Source organism: Natator depressus, chromosome 15, assembly GCF_965152275.1.
Source record: "Natator depressus isolate rNatDep1 chromosome 15, rNatDep2.hap1, whole genome shotgun sequence".
In the NCBI taxonomy this organism is placed as follows: domain Eukaryota; kingdom Metazoa; phylum Chordata; order Testudines; family Cheloniidae; genus Natator; species Natator depressus.
Window position 1 is genome coordinate 25,850,000 of NC_134248.1, and position 20,843 is coordinate 25,870,842.

Below are 20,843 nucleotides of genomic sequence, written 5' to 3' on the forward strand. Positions count from 1 at the left end.
TAAAGAATCACTTGAAGCCTACTGATGGCACATGGGGAGACAGACTGGACGAAGTGGTGCAGAGATTAAACGACAGACCCCTACAGGAAGTCCAATCAGCAGGGGATTCTTCCCTAAAGGGAAAGCTATCTCCCCTGCCAGAACACCACTGCACAGTTCCAAGTATGCTCCTGGAGACACTGTGGTGATTAAACACCCAGCCCTGGGAACCTGTACCTGTGTTTTGCACGCCTATAAAGAGAAAGGTGTATGGAGTGCCTTAAATGCTGATAAAAGGCTAATAACCATTACAGAGGCTTGGATCGCATCCAAGACCGGCTGACCATGTGATTTATTGCAGGAATGGTCCCATGGTTCCAAGCAACCTGCCAGCTAACCTGTCAGCAAAATGGACCATGCAGCAGACCTGTTTGATCACTAGAGACTACTATGGACTGTTGATATATTTGCCATTACTTATAATAGCAGGTGTAATTTTTGCTTTTGGTTTTAAAATAAGTTTTTTTAGCTAGAACACAACCCACCAGAGATATGCTCCTGCAAGCCCTCATGATCCTTCTGTTGGCTCCAGTCACCTTGGCAATACCAGAACATCCTCTTCGGGGAGCAATCCAAACCATCGCCTCAGCTGCTGGTGCTACAAATTGCTGGATGTGCACCTTGCTAGATTCAACCAATGGACTGGGAATTGAATTTGTACCACTCAGTCTAAATGATTAGTGGAACAAAAGCGACATCTTTCAGTGGGGAGCAGCATGGTACACCAACAACCCTCGCATTGACTCGGGGGAGGTGGGACAATGGCATCGCACTGTTTGGGGACGGCCTGTGAAATATGTAACGGGATCATCTAAAGAAGTTTATGTAAATCATTCAGGGCAAATAGAGCAAGATGTGGTTGCTGTTAAAGGTGCAGTTAAAATTTTACATGCAGTGGCTGAGAATGGACAAACCTCATGGATGCAATGGTTAGCTCAACACTTGGGATTTTCCCTCTCCCCGTTTTTACATTCGGTTGTAAATACTGTTTTAACCATTTTAATTATTGTAATTGTTTTTTGTGTAACTTTATGTATTATGAAGCGTTTGATTCAAACTGCTCTTCCCTCCACACAAATCAGATACCTAGAGCTAAAAAGGGATCCTAACCAATTCCGCGAACCCTCATCCTCTAATTTGGTTGTTGGGTATTTCTAGATTTCCTCAAGGAGGGCAAGAGGTGCTGGCATCACCGCCACCTTGCAATCTGGGATGTAGTGTGGTGCATCAGGGGGTGGAATGTAGCCAGACAGCCAGCCCCCCCACCTCAGACCAGCATTGCTGGAAACACACGGGAGCCAAAAACAACAGGGCACTCAACATAAATTCCAGCACAGCCTTTGAAGCTGTGAGAAGCACAGGTGTGCTGCTACAATGTGCCTCTGGGAACATATACAACAATTGGGCTCACAGCAGGCAGAGGCGCTGTGACAGACATGGCTCTTAGCCCCTACTAAAACAGCATGATGCACACACACCAACATCCTAGGTGGGAAAATATTTACCCTGATAAAAGAAATGTCCAGTAGTCGAAACTTATTGTTTCTCCCTTGCAAGTGTGAACTACTCTTGCGAGAGCTGGCGTCACCCCGACAGACCAGCCCCAATTTGGCATAGAAAGGAGAAAGAGAATAAAGGAGTACAGAGGTATAAGTAGGGGACCTACAGCACCATGATTTTTGAGTGCTTTTCACTATCTATCTGCTGGTCAGATAAGTGACAGCCTCCCAAGGCTTCTGCAGCTAAGAGGGTCCCTAAGCCTTGTCCCTTATTCGTCTTTCCGCGGAATTGAGTGACCGATCCTGGCTTGGCACCGCTGGAATCGAGAGATGCAAGGAGGGTAAGAAGCACCCACACCTGATCTCCTATCTTTAGTGTACACATATTTTGAAATAGAGCTCTATACTTTGTTTTCTTTCTTTGGGATTGTAGCTTCAGTTTTGTAACTTGTTTGTGTGTGTAACATCTCTACACTTAAATAAGTAGGCACTAGCAATTTTGTAACCACATGATTAGAATCTAGTTTAATAAATTTTGGTAACCATTTGTGCATAAGCCTGACTTGTTTCTCTGGTTTACTGTAAAGCAGCCAACACAATTAAAGAACCTCAGCCGTTTTGGCTATAAAGCCTGGCCATTAGGTGAGAGTACTAAGAGCCTAGCGTTGAGTTGTGCCGCCTCCACGGGGCAAACTCTTGGGGCACCTGTCAGTCAATCCTGACTGCCCACTGCGAAGGAGCTCTGAGCTCTAGCAGTTAAAGTCACGGGTGTGGAGAGGCTCTTAGTACTGCCATTGGGGCACCTGTCAGTCAGTGTTGACTGCCCGCTGCGAAGGAGCTCTGAGCTCTAGCAGTTAAAGTCAGGGGTGGTTAGGACCTTGGGGCATCAGTCAGCCTAGCCCGGGCTGCCCGCCGCAAAGGGACAGTGCGTCCTAGCGGTTAAAGTCACGGATGGTATAAACGGGCATAGCTGGCACCTCACCAAACATCCTTGGCCATCGGCTAACAATGACTATGAGCCACCAGTGTGATGCGGCCAAGAAAAGGCTAATGCAGTCCTAGGATGCATCAGGAGAAGTATTTCCAGTGGAGATAGGGAAGTGTTAGTATCGGTATACAAGGCACTGGTGAGACCTCATCTGGAATACTGTGTGCAGTCTGGTCTCCCATGTTTAAGAAAGATTCATTCAAACTGGAACAGGTGCAAAGAAAGGCTACCAAGATGATGAGAGGAATGTAAAACCTACCTCACGATATGAGACTCAAAGAATTTGACTTGTTTACCCTAACCAAAAGAAGGCTGAGGGGAGATATGATTACTGTCTATAAATACATCAGAGGGATAAAAACCAGAGAAGGAGAGGAGTTATTTAAGTTAAGCACAAATGTGGACACAAGAACAAATGGATAAAAACTGGCCATCAGCAAGTTTAGGCTTGAAATTAGACAAAGGTTTCTAACTATCAGAGTAGTGAAGTTCTGGAACAGCCTTCCAAGGGAAGCAGTGAAGGCAAAAAACCTAATTGGCTTCAAGACTGAGCTTGGTAAGTTTATGGAAGGGATGGTGTGATGAGACTGCCAACAATGGCATGTAGCCGATCTGCAACTGCTAACAGCAAATACCTCCAGATGGGGAGGGCTCTGAGTTATTACAGAGAATTCTTTCCCAGGTGTCTGGCTGGTGGGTCTTGCCCAAATGCACAGGCTCTAACTGATCTCTGTATTTGGGGTCAGGAAGGAATTTTCCCCCAGATCACATTGCCAGAGACCCTTGGCGGGGGGGGGGTTCCCTCTGTCCCATGAGGCACGGGTGACTTGCAGGTTTAAACTAATGTAAATGGTTGATTCTCCGTAACCTGAAGTCTTTAAATCATTATTTGAGGACTTCAGTAACTCAGCCAAAGGTGATGGGTCTAGTACAGGAGTGGGTGGGCGAGGTTCCGTGCCTGCAATGTGCAGGAGGTCAGACTAGATGACCATGATGGTCCCTTCTGACCTTAAAGTCTATGAGTCCAGAATTTGAATGAATCTTTTCAATAAAACAAATACAGTAGTACCTCAGAGTTACAAACACCAGAGTTATTAATTGACCGGTCAACCACACACCTCATTTGGAACCAGAAGTATGAAATCAGGCAACAGTAGAGATTAAAAAAAAAAAAAAAAAAAAAAAGCGAACAGTACAGTACTGTATTAAACGTAAACTACTAAAAAAATAAAGAGAAAGTTTTTAAAAAATAGTTGACAAGGTAAGAAAACTGTTTCTGTGCTTCTTTCATTTAAATTAAGATGGTTAAAAGCAGCATTTTTCTTCTGCTTAGTAAAATTTCAAAGCTGTATTAAGTCAATGTTCAGTTGTAAACTTTTGAAAAAGTTATGAACAACCTCCATTCCCGAGGTGTTTGTAACTCTGAGGTTCTACTGTAGTACATTTTCAAAAAGCTTTTACTGTCCAGTTTGCTTTCTGCATTTCACTCATATTGACTAATGAAAACAAAATTGTCACTTTCACTTGTCAGTTTTCATTCACTAGCCCAATGGGGTTTTGTTGGAGTTACAAACATATAAAGGGGATTTTCAAAGCCAAGCTCAAACTGGCTTTTGTTTTGAGAGAAAGTGCCAATCCAGTTCTAGGTGAGTTGTTTGGGTTTTTTGGGGCTTTTTAAATTTTTGTATTAAAAAAAACCCTGGAACCATGATGATTATTCACATAAAATTAATATTAATCTTTTTAGAAATAACAAAATCTTCTCAAGTAGCAGACTGCAGTATTCCTATGCTAGCACAAATTAGAACAAAGAGTGAGCCTGAATTTCACATTTTCCTTTCTCCCCTTTGATAGCTATTGCATTTTTATAATGGACATCCCAGGGCCTCAGCTGAGTCTCCAGGCTCCTTTACATCTGCTGGTTGGATGCTTCTGACACAAACCACAATACACACTTTACCCTTCATACCCTTGCACATATGAAAGAAAAGAACTGACTGCATCTGGAGTCATGGAGATGTGGGGAGAATGTTTCCATAAAGTGAGGGGTGGAGGGGGATTTCAAATCCTTAAGAGGGTATCTGCCATTACCGTTTAGAACCATGATGCACATAAATGAATATTCTGGGACTAAGCTGAAAATCTTCCCTCTAACTAGGCTAATCAAGTGTTTAAAAAGTGAAGATACTTCAGATTCGTGGTGAATCATTTAATGACTATACCTTAATTTTTCTTTCTGGACCAACTATTATAACCTTCTGTTATTACAGGTACTCTTTTTAGAGGAGGAAGGATGGTTTTGCAGTCAAACCCTAGGGCAAGGAGGAAGAGTAACTGAGTTCTATTTCTGGCTCTGCCTGAAAATTTCAATCCATGAATTGCCCAGACAGCTGCAGCCCTCTGGGATAATGCAGATCATAAAGCCCACAATGAAGTGAGAGACAGATAGGGACAAAGGATTCTCGGTCAAGGGGATCTGGCTATGGGACAAAACTTCCAGAGGAGAACAGGCAAATGCAGAGTATCATCAATAGGAAATGTTGAAAAATATCTCTTTCACCATAGCAAGAAAGACAACACTGACACACCCTCATCTATATATATATACACACACACACACACACACAGAGGAAAAAAAAGCTGTAACAAATAAATATCCCAAGCAGAGTTTTTACCCTAAAAAGAGAAAGAGCCAGAGACTCCTTGGTGTCCAGGAGGGACTTTGTTATTGCTAATGATTTTATGGAGAAGGTGCTAAGATACTACAGTGATAAGAGGCAGTATAAAATCCAAAGGTAGACGTTTCTGTCATCTGTCAATTTAATGTTTTAGAACCACAAAAAAGATCTGGGGGGAAAAAAGACCTAATCACTTCATCCCTCCATGTTTGTTAAAACTTTTTGAGGGTTTAGCTTGGTCAGCATTCGTGCTGGCAACTAGTGTGCGCTAGTCCAAGTAAGGTTGGAATAACAGAAGAATGGTCACTCTGGCAACCAGTAGCACTTGCGACCTGCACCATTGCACTCTTTTGTTACTAATGTTTCTACTTGTGTAGAAGGCCAGTTCTCTATCTAATATCTGCCATCTGAATTTAATTATATAAACTTGCTGGAACTTCACATGAGTGTTTTAAAAGAAGTATTTCTCAAATATCTGTCCCTACTTTCCCTGTAAATCTACCTTGCAGACAGTTGGGAAGGTAATTTTGGTCAGACCCTGCATAACTCTCTTCTGCCATGCACATGTTTTGAATTACAGTTCATTTCCTTAATCTTTGCAGTAACATGTACCTTGCTAAAATAAAAATACTGTTTGGTTAATGTCTGAACTGCTACATTGTCATCGCTGCTAACTTGAACAGTATCAGAAGAGAGAACTGAACCAAGGTTTCCTTCAAGCTAGCAAAGAGCTCTCGGCTATGGGAGAATGTGGAGGTCATGCAATGTCAAAATCTTCCATGGCATCCCAATAAACAGTCTGTCAAAGTGTGTGCACTGTTTAATATTGCATTTCTATAGTATTTTCTATTTGAGGATCTTGGATCACTTCACAAGTGTAAATGAATGTATCCTGGAAGGATGAGAGAAGTACTATCACTGCAGATGGGCAAGCAGAAGCAGAGAGAGATTAAGGGCCTTGCTTTTAGAGGTCTTGTGTGCCCACAATTTCAGTTGAAGTCAATGAGAGCTGCCAGAAACCATGTATTCCTGAAAATGAGGCCCTAAATGGCTAGGCTTGCCTTTGGTTACTCAAGATGCTCTGTCTACAGGGTATGTCTACACTACAGAGATTATACCAGCATAACCATGTCGCTGCAGCAATGCTGGCCTAACTACTAACTCCATAGTACAGATGCAGCCTACACTAATAGAAGGGGTTTATCCATCAGTGTAGGAACACAACCTCCTCAAACAACAGTAGCTATGTTGATGGAAGCATTCATCTGTTGACACAGCTGCATCCACCCAGGGGGTTAGGTCAGCATAGCTACATCAGTCAGGCGGGTGGATTTTTCACACCCCTCACAGACATGCCTATGTCCACCTAAATTTTAAGTGTACCATAGGCCTAGGACTCCTGAAGAACTAAACGATGCTGATCAAGTTCCCAGCTGCAGTGTGAGAAATAACAGGACTTTAAGTCAAACCTACTGCAAAAGTGAGAGTAACCTCTCCAGCTGAGCAACACAGATTGGCTCAGGAGAGAATTTTATCTAGCCCACCTCAGACCGAAGAGTGGTGGGAGAGTGTATCAATGAAAATACAAGTATCCTCAAGTGCTTTGTCAGGGATCCAGGAAGGAGCTTGCACCCAAGAATTGGCAATAAATAAATAACACTGGGTTTGGCCCTGAAAAGAGAATTGATACGTGAGATGTGACTGAGGTACTTCAGAACATGAAGAGTAGAGAGAAAACTGATCAGTCTCTCCTTAATTCATACTGCCAGATAGTATGAGAAGAAGAGGACTCTCCAGGATAATCTTATTGGGATCCAGGAAGGACCCCCCCCAGCCTAAGAGGGGGGTCCACAGGACCTGGAAAACCAAATAATTACGGGGGGATAACTAATGAACAACAGGGACAGGAGTGCGGTCAAAGGGTCAAACGAAGGGAACCAGACAGGGACACTGAACAGAGAACCCCGGACAGCGCCCACTGCTCCTCAAAGGCGTCAAGGGAGTCAGTGGACGCCACCCAGAGGAACTCTGCCCGGAGGCGTGAACGGACGGAGGATCGGAAATAGGCCCCACAGTCACAGGAGACTTCATCGGCCAACCTCCACACCCTGGTTTTATAGATGGCCACTTTAGCCAGGGCCAGGAGGTCCCGTGACTTAGTGGGGCCACAGACAGGGGATGCATAGATAAGGAGGTGAGGGGAAAAGTGCAACCAAAATCTTAACAAAAGATTCGTGAGGAGCCGGAATAGGGGCTGCAGCCTGGCGCACTCCAGGTAGACGTGCGCCAGGGTTTCCCTCATGCCGCAAAAGCGGCAGGTGTCCGGGATTGGGATGAACCGCGCCAAGTACACGCCCGTGCTCACGGCCCTGTGAAGGAGCCACCAACTGATATCCCCGGCGGGCCTCGGGACCAAGGTGGAATATAGGCCGGCCCACCGGGGCTCCAGGATAATGGTAGGTATATTTGAACAAGAAACAGTTCACACAGCCTATTGTCAGCATCTGACACTCCCTACAGCAGGTGGTCAATGATAAGGTGTATGTGTAGTTAGACATGCAAAGGCAGGGTCAGTTTTCATGCTTCAGGGAGTCTGCTGATTATAGCAGGTGTCACATAGCCCTTCTGCCCCACCCATAGAGAACAATGCATACCCAGTCATGTGCTTTAGGAGCAGAATACCTATCTGTCTGAAGCAATGATTTGATCGGCTAATCCTATGCCCCTTAGCTCTTTCAAAGGGACAGAGAAAACTACTCAGAACGGACAACTCCCACCATATAATTACATCAAGAGATATTATGTAGCTCATCAGAATTTTAAAACTCATTTTAAGTGAGCCTAAAAAAATGTGAGAAAGACAATACAATGACATGCCTCCCAGGACAGGCAAAACCCAGCAACATTAGTTATTGTTAGGTGGAGAAGTGACTTTAACTGTGGATTCAACATTAATTTTAGTTACAAAATATGATTTAGTTGACAGAGACAAAGCACAGCCTGTATGCTGAAGTCAGTGTCTTAAATGACATTTCAATATCCAGACGGGTCAGAGGGGCAAAGACAAAACCATCCAGGTTACAAACTGTGCCCTATCTGCATTTCACTGGGAGTTTCAAGTTGCACACAACAGCAAGCACACACACACACACACACACACACACAAAATGTAGCAATAGAAATAAGCAGGTGGGGTTTTCCTGCAGGTGCCTGAGAGCTTTTAAATACAGGCTGGTGGAGAAAGGTGATCAAGCTTATTTGCTGAAATCCCTTCTTAGCAAACTTTTTTTTAAAAGGAATCCCCCAACTATATAGCTATCAAAGCTTCTTCCCACAAGCTTTCACCAATGACTTCTATCTTTAGAAGGATTTTACACTACATTAAGCAATGATTTAAAAATAATCCACAAACTGCCTCCTAGGAAACTAACTTTGTGGTTTACACTGGCAAGCCGCAATGACAATTAATTGAGCCCCCATATGCTCTATAGCAGTGGTTCTTAACCTTTACTGTAGCGGGCACCCCTTTGGTTCTCAAAATATGTTCTCGCACCCCTTATCAAAAATTGTTGAAGTAGGTCAGTTCTTTAAACCTAGATATATTTTTTGTTTGTATATTACAATAATCGTTAAAAAATGTATAATGTTAATATATACATAGGTTTGATGAAACAAAGTAGGTGTACTTACATGCCTGTACTTAATTTGTCTTTTCAGTGATTTATCTTCTAAAAAAATATGGTATGTCTTGCACGCCCAGAAAGGGCATTTCGCACCCCCAGAGGTTGCGTGCACCCCAGTTTAAGACCCACTGCTTTATAGGAATTGCCTTATTTAAGAGGGAGAGCATCACAAATGGCTAATGTCATTACTACAAAATTAAAGTCAATACTTTGGAGATTGATTTTGATTGATTTGATTGATATGGTGTATTATTTCACACAGGCTTTAAATAATACATTTGATGGCACAGTCATCCAACATTCTTTGTGGCCTGTGTGTGAAATGGGTCTGGTCAAGTTGCTTTGGGACCTTTACTTTTTAATTTTGTGACATTAAGGTTGAACATTCAAACACACCAATGTTGACTTAATGCAGATCAACAGATTATTAGAATATACCCACACCAAACATTATATTAAAACACACAAGAGTGAGGAAAATGCAGACTGTCTCTTAATTCATATGGCTGGCAGCCTGGAAAATGTCCGCTTTTGAAAGGTTGTTTGTAGTGTTGTTGTAGCTGTGTTAGTACCAGGGTATGAGAGAGAGGTGGTGAGTGAGGCAATATCTTTTATTGGACCACTGTTGGTAGAAAGAACAAGCTCTGTGAACCTCAAAATCTTGTCCCCTACACTAACAAAAGATGATCCAATAAAAGATATTACTTCACTTCCCAGTCTCTCTCAGTTTTCAAAAGGTTAATTTCAATCATCCACTGGGGGACACCACTATAGTGTTAGCCACATTAACACATCAGTGAGCCAAATTCCTCCCGGATGTGACTCCACTGAACTGGATTTATACCAGGAAGAATCTGGCCCATTGAGTTTTGCAAAGTGAATAATTCTGAGACTAGGAGTGCTGCCCTAGTTACTATTTTTGGAAAGTGATTCACAAGTGAGGCTGCTCTCTCTTTTTTAATACCATCCTGGGCTTTGAGAATGGAGGTCAGTCCTGTGTTACAAGGGGGTGCTTATTAAGAGCACTGTTTGGAGAACACATGGAAGGGAAATAAATTGAAGAGTTGTAAAACAAAGAAAATTATAAGCTTAACCTTAAAGGGGGTATTACAACATATTGATTTTAGAAGCTTCTCTCTCTGGACAAATCACTCCAAACTCGACCAAAAAATAGACTCTAAAGGGAAAAATAATAAAAGAGATCACAGAGGGACTTCATCAACAGCTTCATCTGAGGAATGCAGGTAACACAATCTGTGACACTGACTAGACGAAAAATGGGAAGCAACTATTTAAGCTCAGCTAGGATGATCCTAGAGAAGATATGGAGAAGAAGACCACTACAGTACTATAGCATAAGGAGAGAACCCTTTTCAAAAGAGCATAGTCAAAATCCCCGATCCAAAGACCCATAAACTTTGTTTCAGAGTAACAGCCATGTTAGTCTGTATTCGCAAAATGTGTATATAATGTCTTCTGCAATTTCCACAGTACGCATCCGATGAAGTGAGCTCATGCTCAAATAAATTGGTTAGTCTCTAAGGTGCCACAAGTACTCCTTTTCTTTTTTCATAAACTTTGTGACTGGCTCTTTTTCTCAGTTTTGAAGAAAACCTGTCTTCACTGAAGTTACTTCAATATCCTGTATGCATGGGGATCTTATTGCAATATTGGACAGTAGAACGCTTCAGAAGCGGCAAACCCTGCAAGCCTTATATCCTAAGGACCCTTCTGTGGAAGCAGGGCTTAAACACGGTGTAGTTTTCAGGACCTCGTGGAGGATGTAGGGGCCCCTGCTTAGATTTTCTCCAGGGGCCCCAATATAACTTCAGTTCGGCCCTGGAAGGGTTAAGGAGACTGCTCCTTTATATACCACTAGTGGCCCTGCCTGGTTCATGTCCTGAACACAGCTACAAAATGAAGCAACAACTCTTAATTAGTTAGTTATGATCCTGATCCTCCTCCTGTGTTAGGGTGAAGGCCATCTGTCTGGAACCAGTTCCATAGTCTATTCCATTGTCTACGTCTTTATGTAACACCATCAGATTAGGCCCAAAACTTGGATTTTGTAAAACCCTGCTGTTGTATTTTTTTTAAATGACAAGAAACAATGGAACAGGGTCCATTAAATTACCTTTTTTAATTCACACTTTCATTTGAATTTAAATATCCTCCCAAAATGTTTGCAAAGTGAACATTGCAGAATTGTGCTACTGCAGGATAACAAGAAACAGAACCCAGAGAGTAGCATATATCCATTTCATACTTTGGAACACAAACAGCATTGACATGAACAAGAAGAGGAGAAATGTTACCATGAATGGAAATATTTCACATTCATATTTTTATACCCCAAGGGCAAAAGCCTTCTGCAAGTCAGCCTAGAAAATCTTGACTCAGCTCTTCTGTTCTCCTTTATATACGGCTCTCCCACTGACAGGACAAAACCTACATATGCAGGGAGAATAGCCAGTCTCAATCAAAACTTGCATAAGGATTTGGGGGCAGACTTTTTCCCTCCCTGCATGACCTAAATTTAATTTTAGGTCCCACTCCTTGTGGCACAGTTCCTCCAAAGAAAACCTCCCCAATCCACCCTCCCAGTTCCCAATTCCAAACCTCCACTGACACAACCTGAGCATCCGCTCAATGGAAAAAGTAACATTAGACTTGTATTAAGGATAAATGAGAAAAAGGGGTTTGCACAGTAAAGGTCCTTTTCTATACTGCTTGGTCATGTGACTTCATCCCAATTCATATCTGCACTGTTTATTTCATCTTCCCGAGTGTGGGACTGTACATTTATAAACTATGTTTCCCTAGTTCTGCCCAGACCCCACTGCTCAAATCTCTCCAAGTCACTTTAGAGTTTGGTGTGAATTCAACCATGACACAATTTGCAGACAAGACCAAAACCAGAGGAGCAGCAAACACACAAGAGGACTGAACCAAAATGTTTTAGGAAGCAGTTATCCAGAGTACAGGGAAGGGCTTATTTTTTTGGACTATAGCAATCCTAGAAGTCCCAGATTGGACTACTACTAGCACAAAGTAGAAACAGATCTGCCCAGCCCAGCTCGAGATATACTGTGCTAGTGCCCAAGAACCAGAAAGTTAAAATACTGTTTTCTCGTAACTGTCTCTGCACTTTCTTCCATGCTGCCTAAGGCATGGAATGTCCTTCCCTGACGTGACTTGCAGAGCCATTACCTTGTCCTTCAAATCTCACCACAAGACCTACTTCTGCAGAGCCACCAATTAGTGAACAAGGATGAGGAGCAGATAGAGATGCTGATACTTACTTTAGCAATTTAATTTATATATCTAAAATGTGTATATATCCTTCTTATAACCCTCTTCCCCACCCTTTTATTATTGCATATCTTCTCACAGTGTAATAATTTGGGGCAGGGTCTTTGTCTTCCTTCACATTTGTAAATCAACTAGAGCAAGTGTTTCTGATCTTAAGTAGGGCTGCTGGGGACCACTGCAATACAAATATTTAATAACAGAATGACTAGTTGAGAGAGAGACAATTGAGCTCTTGACAGGTTGTGGCCATTAAATATAAACTGAAAGTTACTGTCATGGGCGTGGGGGGTTAACCCTTTTTGCGCTGACCACATTCAACTTGCGTAAACAAAATCTGCCTGACTAAATTAACTAAGGGGTGTCCTATGCCCTCTTTCTCCTCTGCATAGGAGAGGCCATGATCAGGCTCACAGACAGGTCATATATTAAGCACACACACTCTGCACATGGATGAAAGAGTCTAATGGTTACAATAGTAACCAAAAGTCAGAACTCCTGGGGTCTGTTCCTTACACTGCTTTGGACTTGCTGCATAAACCTCTCTGCAAATCAGTTCACCTCTCTGCCTCAGTTTGCTCCTCTGTAAAACCAAGATAATACTATTTACCATGCCCCATTGTAAAGCATGGCATCACACAGAGTCCGTGAAGCATACGCGCCACTATTACAGTAGTGCACAATATGCTCCAATGCCAAACTTAGGGCAATCTTGCTTGGGCCTTTGCTCTATGAACTACTATTAATTTCACGGACAGTATTCACCCTTCGGGCCCAATTTTTCTCCAGCTTAAGCAAATGACAGTTTAGCCACGCACTGCACTGCGGGTAAGATCAGACCCTTAATGTCTTCATTAGTTATGGTATAAAGACTTTCTTTACAGCAGACATGACTGAGTGCAGTCTGTCTTACTAATCAAAGACAAAATGGAAGACTTAACCTGCACTTGCAGGGGCCACAGACTTCCATTTAAAAGGCCCTTTCCATTCAGAATGTCAAGGATCTTATGTTACAGTTTCTCCCTTTATCTGTGTCAGTAAAACACAATTATAAATTCACAGTTGAGGCACAAGCCATTACTCATATTTCTTTAAATGCTCAATTTGGAACTGAGATTTTTGGAACTGAGATTTTTGGCTCAAATTCTATTTCTTGGCATTTCAAATGCCAAATCAGAAGCAAAATCTAGGTACAGTCATGTCTGTCTGTTCATCTGCTCCCAAGAAAGAAAGTAAAGGAATGTGAACATAGGCATCTGGTTTTCCTTTAACCCTCTGCTCTGAGATCAAAAGCTGCAGCCAAGACTGCAAGAGTTAATAGACTCACAGAAATCACAGATGGAAGAGATCTATTAGGTCCATCTAGTCCATCATCCCCTGGGACCCAGGCAGGATTGTTGTCAACAATACAGTTTCTAGTGCTTTGCCGTGTCTAGTTTTTAATGTTGCATCTAGATGCACGGATTTAATTCAAGAGGGCGTTAGACCCTTTTATAGGTTTCTGAATGGTTCCTTGGTGAGCAAAGACAAAAGCAACAAAGTTTTTCAACACACTTCATGAAGAGAACACAATAACTAAGTGAAAATAAAACAACATTTTTTACCCCTTTAAACAGTAAGTTTGAAGAGAATTAGGTAGATGCTAACACTCTTCTTGAAACTGTAAAGCACTTTATGACAAATGGCAATGACATTCTGCCCTTCAGAACTAGCATTCAGATCCGCATTACAGAATGAAGTTATAAGGTCCTATTAGTTATTAAACTATAGCTGAGTTTTTCCTCTTTTAAGTATTGTCTGAAGTTCCTAAGTAGGCCAATTGTTTTTCTCCCTCACTCCATTTATACTCTTGGCTCACAGCCACTTCACAAATCAGACAAATTCCAATCACTGAAATTAATCCACTGCCTTCAGGTTTAAAGAGTATCTGAGATGTCATTCATTTGGAGTTAGTAGTCAAATATGTTTAGTTAGAACGATTATTATAATTCTCTAATTTAAAGTGGTCATTCTTTGAAAATAAAATTGTAATATTTATATATACACAGACACACACACACACACACACAGACACACACACACACAGTCTCTAGACAAATGTTAAAACCGTCAAATTGGGGACAATAATTACATTTTGTTATAACAGTTTTCTGAAGCCCAAAAACAATAATAATATTTCCACAGTATTTTTTTAAGATTCCACTGAACACAGTTGTTTAAAAATAAATAAATAAATAATGAAATGCAAATATTGCAACATTATGTACCAGAAGTGACACTGGCTATACACAAAAGAGTGACACCAGCTTCACTGTCATTCAGAAGGGAGAAATGCAAAGAATAAACAAGAAGCAAAAAGAGTGACAAGTCAACTGGATTTTTAAAATTCTCTTTTAATACTTTAGGCTGGGATTTTAAAAGGGATTTAAAGGGGTTAGACACCCAAATCCATTAATTTCACTGGGATTGAGGCACTTAACTCTTCTAGGTCCCTTTGGAAATCCCAAGCATAGGAGTTATTAGTAAGGAAGATAAAGAAGTTTCTTTATAACATCAGATTTTTAAACCAACAGGAGGACATGATTTTCAAAGGCATTTAAGTCACTTAGGAACCAAAATCCCATTAACACTCAATGTGATTTATTTTAGGTGCTCTGAAAAACGTTACCCAGTGTCTTTACAAAATATTCTTTTGACAAAGATATAAATAATTTTTCTCATCCTTTTATCCTGAAGGCTCCCCCGGGCATTTCACAAGTTTTGTACACACAGTATTACTGAAATGCAACCACCTCTAAATTCACAAGGGTGGGGGATTTTTGCCAAAGACATAGGGACACACCAACTCTAAGAAGAAGTTCCATGGGTCTTTAATTCTCACACAGATCAGACGTGAACTCAGTTTTTTAAGATCTCATGTGAAAATACACCATACACACTAAGCCAAAAATCTTGGATAAATGAGTTGAAACAGTATTTCGTATAAATCTCTGTCAGCCTCCACTCCCAAGCCCCGCTATGCCTGCAGCATTTATAAATGTTAAATATAAAAAAAGTGTTTTTAATTTATAAGGAAAGTCGCACTCAGAGGCTTGCTTTGTGAGAGGGGTCATCAATACAGAAGTTTGAAAACCACAAGCTTAGAACTTTCTGAGGTTATTCATACATATTTTACAAATTAGCCACAGTCCATGGAGTTGCACCTTTTTCCACCAGGCCTGAATGTGGACCTGCGTGCATTGTAAGGCACTCAGATATTACTGTGATGGATGTTGAATGTCATAAAAACTTGAATTGACAGATATGAGCTGCAGACATGCAGATTCCGCAAACATTTTTAGATGGAATTTTTTAAAATCAAGTTTTCACCTGTGATACCAAAGAATCAAACAATAGGAGACAATGTTATTGACCAAATTATAGGTTAGGCTTGGGATCTGTAGAAGGAACTTATCCAAATATAACAACAGGATTACTACATAATATTCCAAGTTTGACATGATGTGTATACAGAGACCACTCCACCCAATTGTGAGAAATTTCATGTTTCTCACACCAGAAATTTCATGCTTCTCACACCAGTTATTCTCAAACTGACTATTATTTTTATTCCCATTCCATTAATTTACAAAATGGAATATTATTTGTAAACATCCTCCTGCTTTGCTGTTCATTCTCATGCTAATGTTCCTGGCCAATATAAACAGGAATCTCTGCCCGCTAACATTTTCAGAGACATCAATCGTGGGGAAGAGACAACTCTCCCACTTACATTGTTTTTTCTACGTAACAGTCTGTTACGCAACACTACACTTCTCCCAGAACTTCTACACATAACCAGTTCAGTGACTTCACCAGTTTCAGACAGAGTAATGGCAGATCAGAAGCTCTGGTGTAAATCTACACAGCCTTATTCTGGGGTTCAACCAACTAGCATTAACAGAAGTCACCTGCTTTAAGCCTCTGACACACAAAAGAAGAGATTCAACTATGTACAACCTCAGAAGTGTGGATTTTCTCAGCAGCTAAAATATTATTTATTTGTATTTTTGTAGCACCTAGAAGCCCAGTCACGGACCAATACCATGTCATACTAGGCACTGTACAAACAGAACAAAAAGACAGTCTCTGCCCCCAAAGAATTTACAGTCTAAGTAACATGAGATTAAGAAGAGCTCCCTCATTCTCTTACGTGATTTCATGTTTCCTATTTTATTCTAACAATGAATAGACCATAGATGTGCTCTAATAAAGCCATCAAAATAATATTTCCCACTCCACTTACACAGTGTCTTCTATACAGAGAGATCTCAAAGCCCTTTATAAATCTTAATTAATTGACACAATGAAGTTTTGCTTGTGAAGCGGGGTTACTCTCTACTTGGTAGATGGGAAAACTGAGGCCTCTCTCTCTCTCTTTAAATAGGTTAGATTCTTTTCTAGTCTTAAATATTATATTCTTATTGTTTAGCTCAAAAGTAATTTTGCAAGTGTGCATTCTGGGGTAAAGTATTTATTAAACAGATTCAAAATGTGGGGTCTTATGGCACCGCCTCAATACAAATAATTAATAACTAACAATAATTAATATTTCAGAATATGAACCATTCCTGTGAGGTATTATAGCTATGTGACCACTTTACCCACCACTGAAATACAGCAGCTTTGGGATAACACACAACAAATGTTTAACAGGACAAAGTATTACCATGTAATAATTTAGTAAGTAAAGTAAATAAGTAAAGAATAACATATCTCTCTTAAAGTGCAGTGGGATTTAGATAACATTAGTATCTAGCTTATATGCATGCAGTGTTGTTGTAGCCATGTCAAGGTATTAGAGACAACATGGGTGAGGTAATATCTTTTATTAAACCAATTTACAAAAATTGCCACGGAATTGTTAGTAACAACAGGGATCTTGGTTTTATGTTTCATTCAAAAGGCAGCACCTACAGCATAGGGCTGCCAACCATCCTGGTTTCACCGGGAGTCTCCTGGAATCACACTCTATCTCCCAGAGGCTACTTCAGCCAAACTGGGAGATTTTGGGCACTAACAGTCCGGCGCGGCAGCAGGGCTAAGGCAGGCTCCCTTACCTGCCTTGGCTCCGCACCGCTCCCAGACATGGCCAGTACTGTCCCTTTGGCCCCTGGGGGACAGGGGGTCTCTAGAAGCTGCCCCTTCCCTGAGTGCTGAGTCCGCAGCTCCCATTGGCTGGGAACTGTGGCCAATGGGTGCTGCGGGGGCAGTGCCTGCAGGCAGAGACCCCACCTTGCCCCCCGCCTAGGAGCCACTGCGAGAGGGATTAGCTGGTTGCTTTCGGAGCTGCCCAAGGTAAGCGCCGACCCCGTGATGCCCTCCTGCACCTCAACCCCCTGCCCCAGCCTAGAGCCCACACCCAAACTCCCTCCCACATCCCAACCCCCTGCCCCAGCCTGGTGAAAGTGAGTGACGGGGGGGGGGGTGGAGTGAGCGGGGGCAGAGCCTCGGAGAAGGGGCAGGACAGGGCAAAGATCTTTGGGTTTGCACAATTAGATGGTTGGTAACCCTACTCTAGTAGTGCAGCATTCTTGAAGACAATCAGAGGGCACTAATTCAATACTGATTCAGAGGGAAAGTGCCACCTATCAAATCACCAAAGCTATTTCATTAAGCTTCTTCACTTGATCTCTCTTAAAGAATTCCCATCAAAGCACTGACCCAGCCTAACCCAGGATAAGCTTATGAGGAGTTCACAGCACAAGGTGATATGGCTATCACCGTGCGTTAAAAAAAACAGTTGCTCAACCAATCACAGCAACAAGCTCAACAAGTGAAACTGTTGCTTTCCAAGATAAAAATGTATTTGCAGTTAATTACTGGTGCCATTTGGCTGGGAGGACAGGTATCTGATACCTGTTAGTGTAAAGCTTTCACCTTACTTACAAGAGGCCATTTATACAGCATGTGGTTCACAGCTTGGTCTGCACAATTGCTAATAAGGTTTTTCTCCTTTTTCATTTATGAACTGCTTCTCCATGCCTCCTCCAGATTCTGTGAGTTATCACATGTGTCTACAAACATATCTGGGCACTTACACCAAGTTAATATTTAAAAGCAACACTGAACTATATAGAGTTAGTTCAGTAAATTCAAAATAACTTACCCACTAATAGCTTCACATCTCTGACAGTGAAATCCCGGTCAGGCATTCTATAATTGCAAAAAAGAAAAAAAAAAAAGCAATGTTAAATGCTATCAAAGTGTGACCACATTTTCTTTACAAGGATAAAATAGAAATAAGATTATGGTATTTGTGGATATTTTAATACACAAGGTTATTACTAGCAGGGATCAAGCATGGTTTCTCTGAGCAGTGTGGCCAGATTTTGTTGTTGTTGTTTTTGACAGGGGAAGACAGGGAGTGGTATCACGACACATTATTGGCTTTTTGAGGTTAGTTTGATTAGCACTAGTACCAAAAAACTGTCTCTGCTCACAAGTGGGGAGCCTGTGCTAGAATCCTGCTAGCAGCAATTACATGTGGTCAGGTCTTTTGACAAAACACAATAATATTCTACACTTCTATTGCACCTTCCAGTTGACCATCTCAAGCACTTTGCAAACAATTAACCCTCACAATATCCCCATGAGGTAAGTGTTATCTTTTTGTTCCTGTGATTTGCATTCTCTCTGCAAGGGCCCCACAGCTGTGGAATTCACTATCTTCCTTGTCTGAAACAGACCCAATCTGATAACCTTCAGGGTTCACTTGCAAGGCTCAGATTTTTACCCAAACACTTGAGAATGGGGAAGAGGAGAACTATTTGAGGACAAAGGGGATTTGAGGTGACTATTTTAAACTGGTGCACTTGACCCCATAACATAGAAACACTGTAGATATAAGGTTTCAGAGTAGCAGCCGTGTTAGTCTGTATTCGCAAAAAGAAAAGGACTACTTGTGGCACCTTAGAGACTAAATAAATTGGTTAGTCTCTAAGGTGCCACAAGTACTCCTTTTCTTTTTGTAGATATAAGGCACCTAGTGCATATGGATAGGTGCCCTTTTTAGCATTTGTATAAATCATCATACACAAACAAATAAAATAAAAGACAGGCCTGACTAAGAGGCAAGTGGGCAAACCCAATCTGCTAAGAACTCCTACTGCCCTAGCACCAGTGAGTAGTATTTATAGAAACAGACAAGGTGGAGGAATATCCTCCTTCCCTTCAAAATGAAACTACATGCTCAGTACTTTGGAGAGGACACCTAGAGTTGGTTTGTTATTCTCTACAACCCCTGACCATGTCTTGTGCCAGAGTGAAAATTCCACAGTGCTGAACGCAAACTGAGTGGTCAATGTTGTGGAGCCCACTTCGTGCTAGGTTTACAGCTAGGAAGTCCAGCTTTAATTTACACCATCTCCACTGACTGCTTATACCTCCCTCTGTAAGCTTTGATATGCTGCCACAGAAACAAAAATCCCTGCTGCTCCAAACGTACCCTTTTCCCTCCTATTCCACCCACCATAGATGCTATGCTCAGCCCTTGCACAATTACAACTGATTTACCCTGCACTGTGGCACAAATTGCAGCTCCACAGACTTCCAGTACCATCTGTGCCCTCAGTAAATACCATCCATTTGTCAAGTCTGATTACAAATCCAGAATGTCAGCAGTGGGGTTGGGTGGAGGGAGAGAATAGCTACTTTTTCTTTGCAATATCATTTTCATTTATACTGCAGCTTGTAAAAGAGGATCTCAAAGTGCTTCAAAAGCACTGAGGCCACATCTACACACTAGAGACCTTATAGCAGCACAGCTGTACTGCTGCAGCGGCACCGCTATAAGGGCTCACACGTAGCCACTCTATGGCAACGGGAGAGAGCTCTCCCACTGGCATAACTAAACCACCTGCAATGAGCGGCGGTAACTATGTTGGTGGGAGAGCATCTCTCACCGACATAGCGCTGTCCACACCAGCGCTTCTGTCGGCACAACTTTTGTCATTCGGGCGCATGAAAAAAAACACACCCCTGAGCAACATAAGTTTTGCCGGCATAAGTGCTTGTGTGCATAGCTACCGCTGCTCACTGAGCTGGTTTTATTATGTCGACGTGAGAGCTCTCTCCTGTCGGCATAACGCAGCTACAGGAGCGCTCTTACGTCGGCACAGCTGTAGACATGGCCCAGATTAACAAAACTCACACAACCATATGAGTTTGGTAAAGGATATATAGGGATCACTTTTCCGAACACCAAAATGAAGCCACTCCTGGGATAGAACACAGTTGTACAGAAACACTATACAACAGTTTAGAGCAGAGAGAGAAGACTAACGTATCCAGCTGAAACTGCAGGAGAAATTAGGGAGGCAGAATGTAATTACCTGACTTTGAATTTGGCCTAACATTAGGGTTAACACACCAACATAAAATACAATCCTTGGGATCTGTACTGACCGTAAGCGTTCAGTTTCAGTTTTCTGTTTCATACAAAACATGTCACCTCCAACAAAACAGTACCTGAATAATATGATGTGTATTGATACAGATGCACAGAGTAGAGTGCCAACTATCAGTCACTAATATGTCTTCCTGAAGCACCTTCAGGGGTTCTCACAACAAATTTTTTGGTGGCCTCAGAGTGTGGCCACTCTGACGA

At 41.8% G+C, this 20,843-nt stretch overlaps 1 protein-coding gene across 2 annotated transcripts in view; it reads right to left on the reverse strand.

Annotated features, from left to right (window-relative positions):
- The window catches only part of KDM2B (lysine demethylase 2B), a 167,201-nt gene that overhangs the window by 136,505 nt on the left and 9,853 nt on the right, over positions 1-20,843 (reverse strand). For both annotated transcript variants that reach the window (XM_074973158.1, XM_074973156.1), the window contains exon 4: positions 18,345-18,391. In XM_074973158.1, coding sequence (XP_074829259.1) covers positions 18,345-18,391 — 47 coding nt within the window. The remainder of the gene's footprint in view (positions 1-18,344; positions 18,392-20,843) is intronic.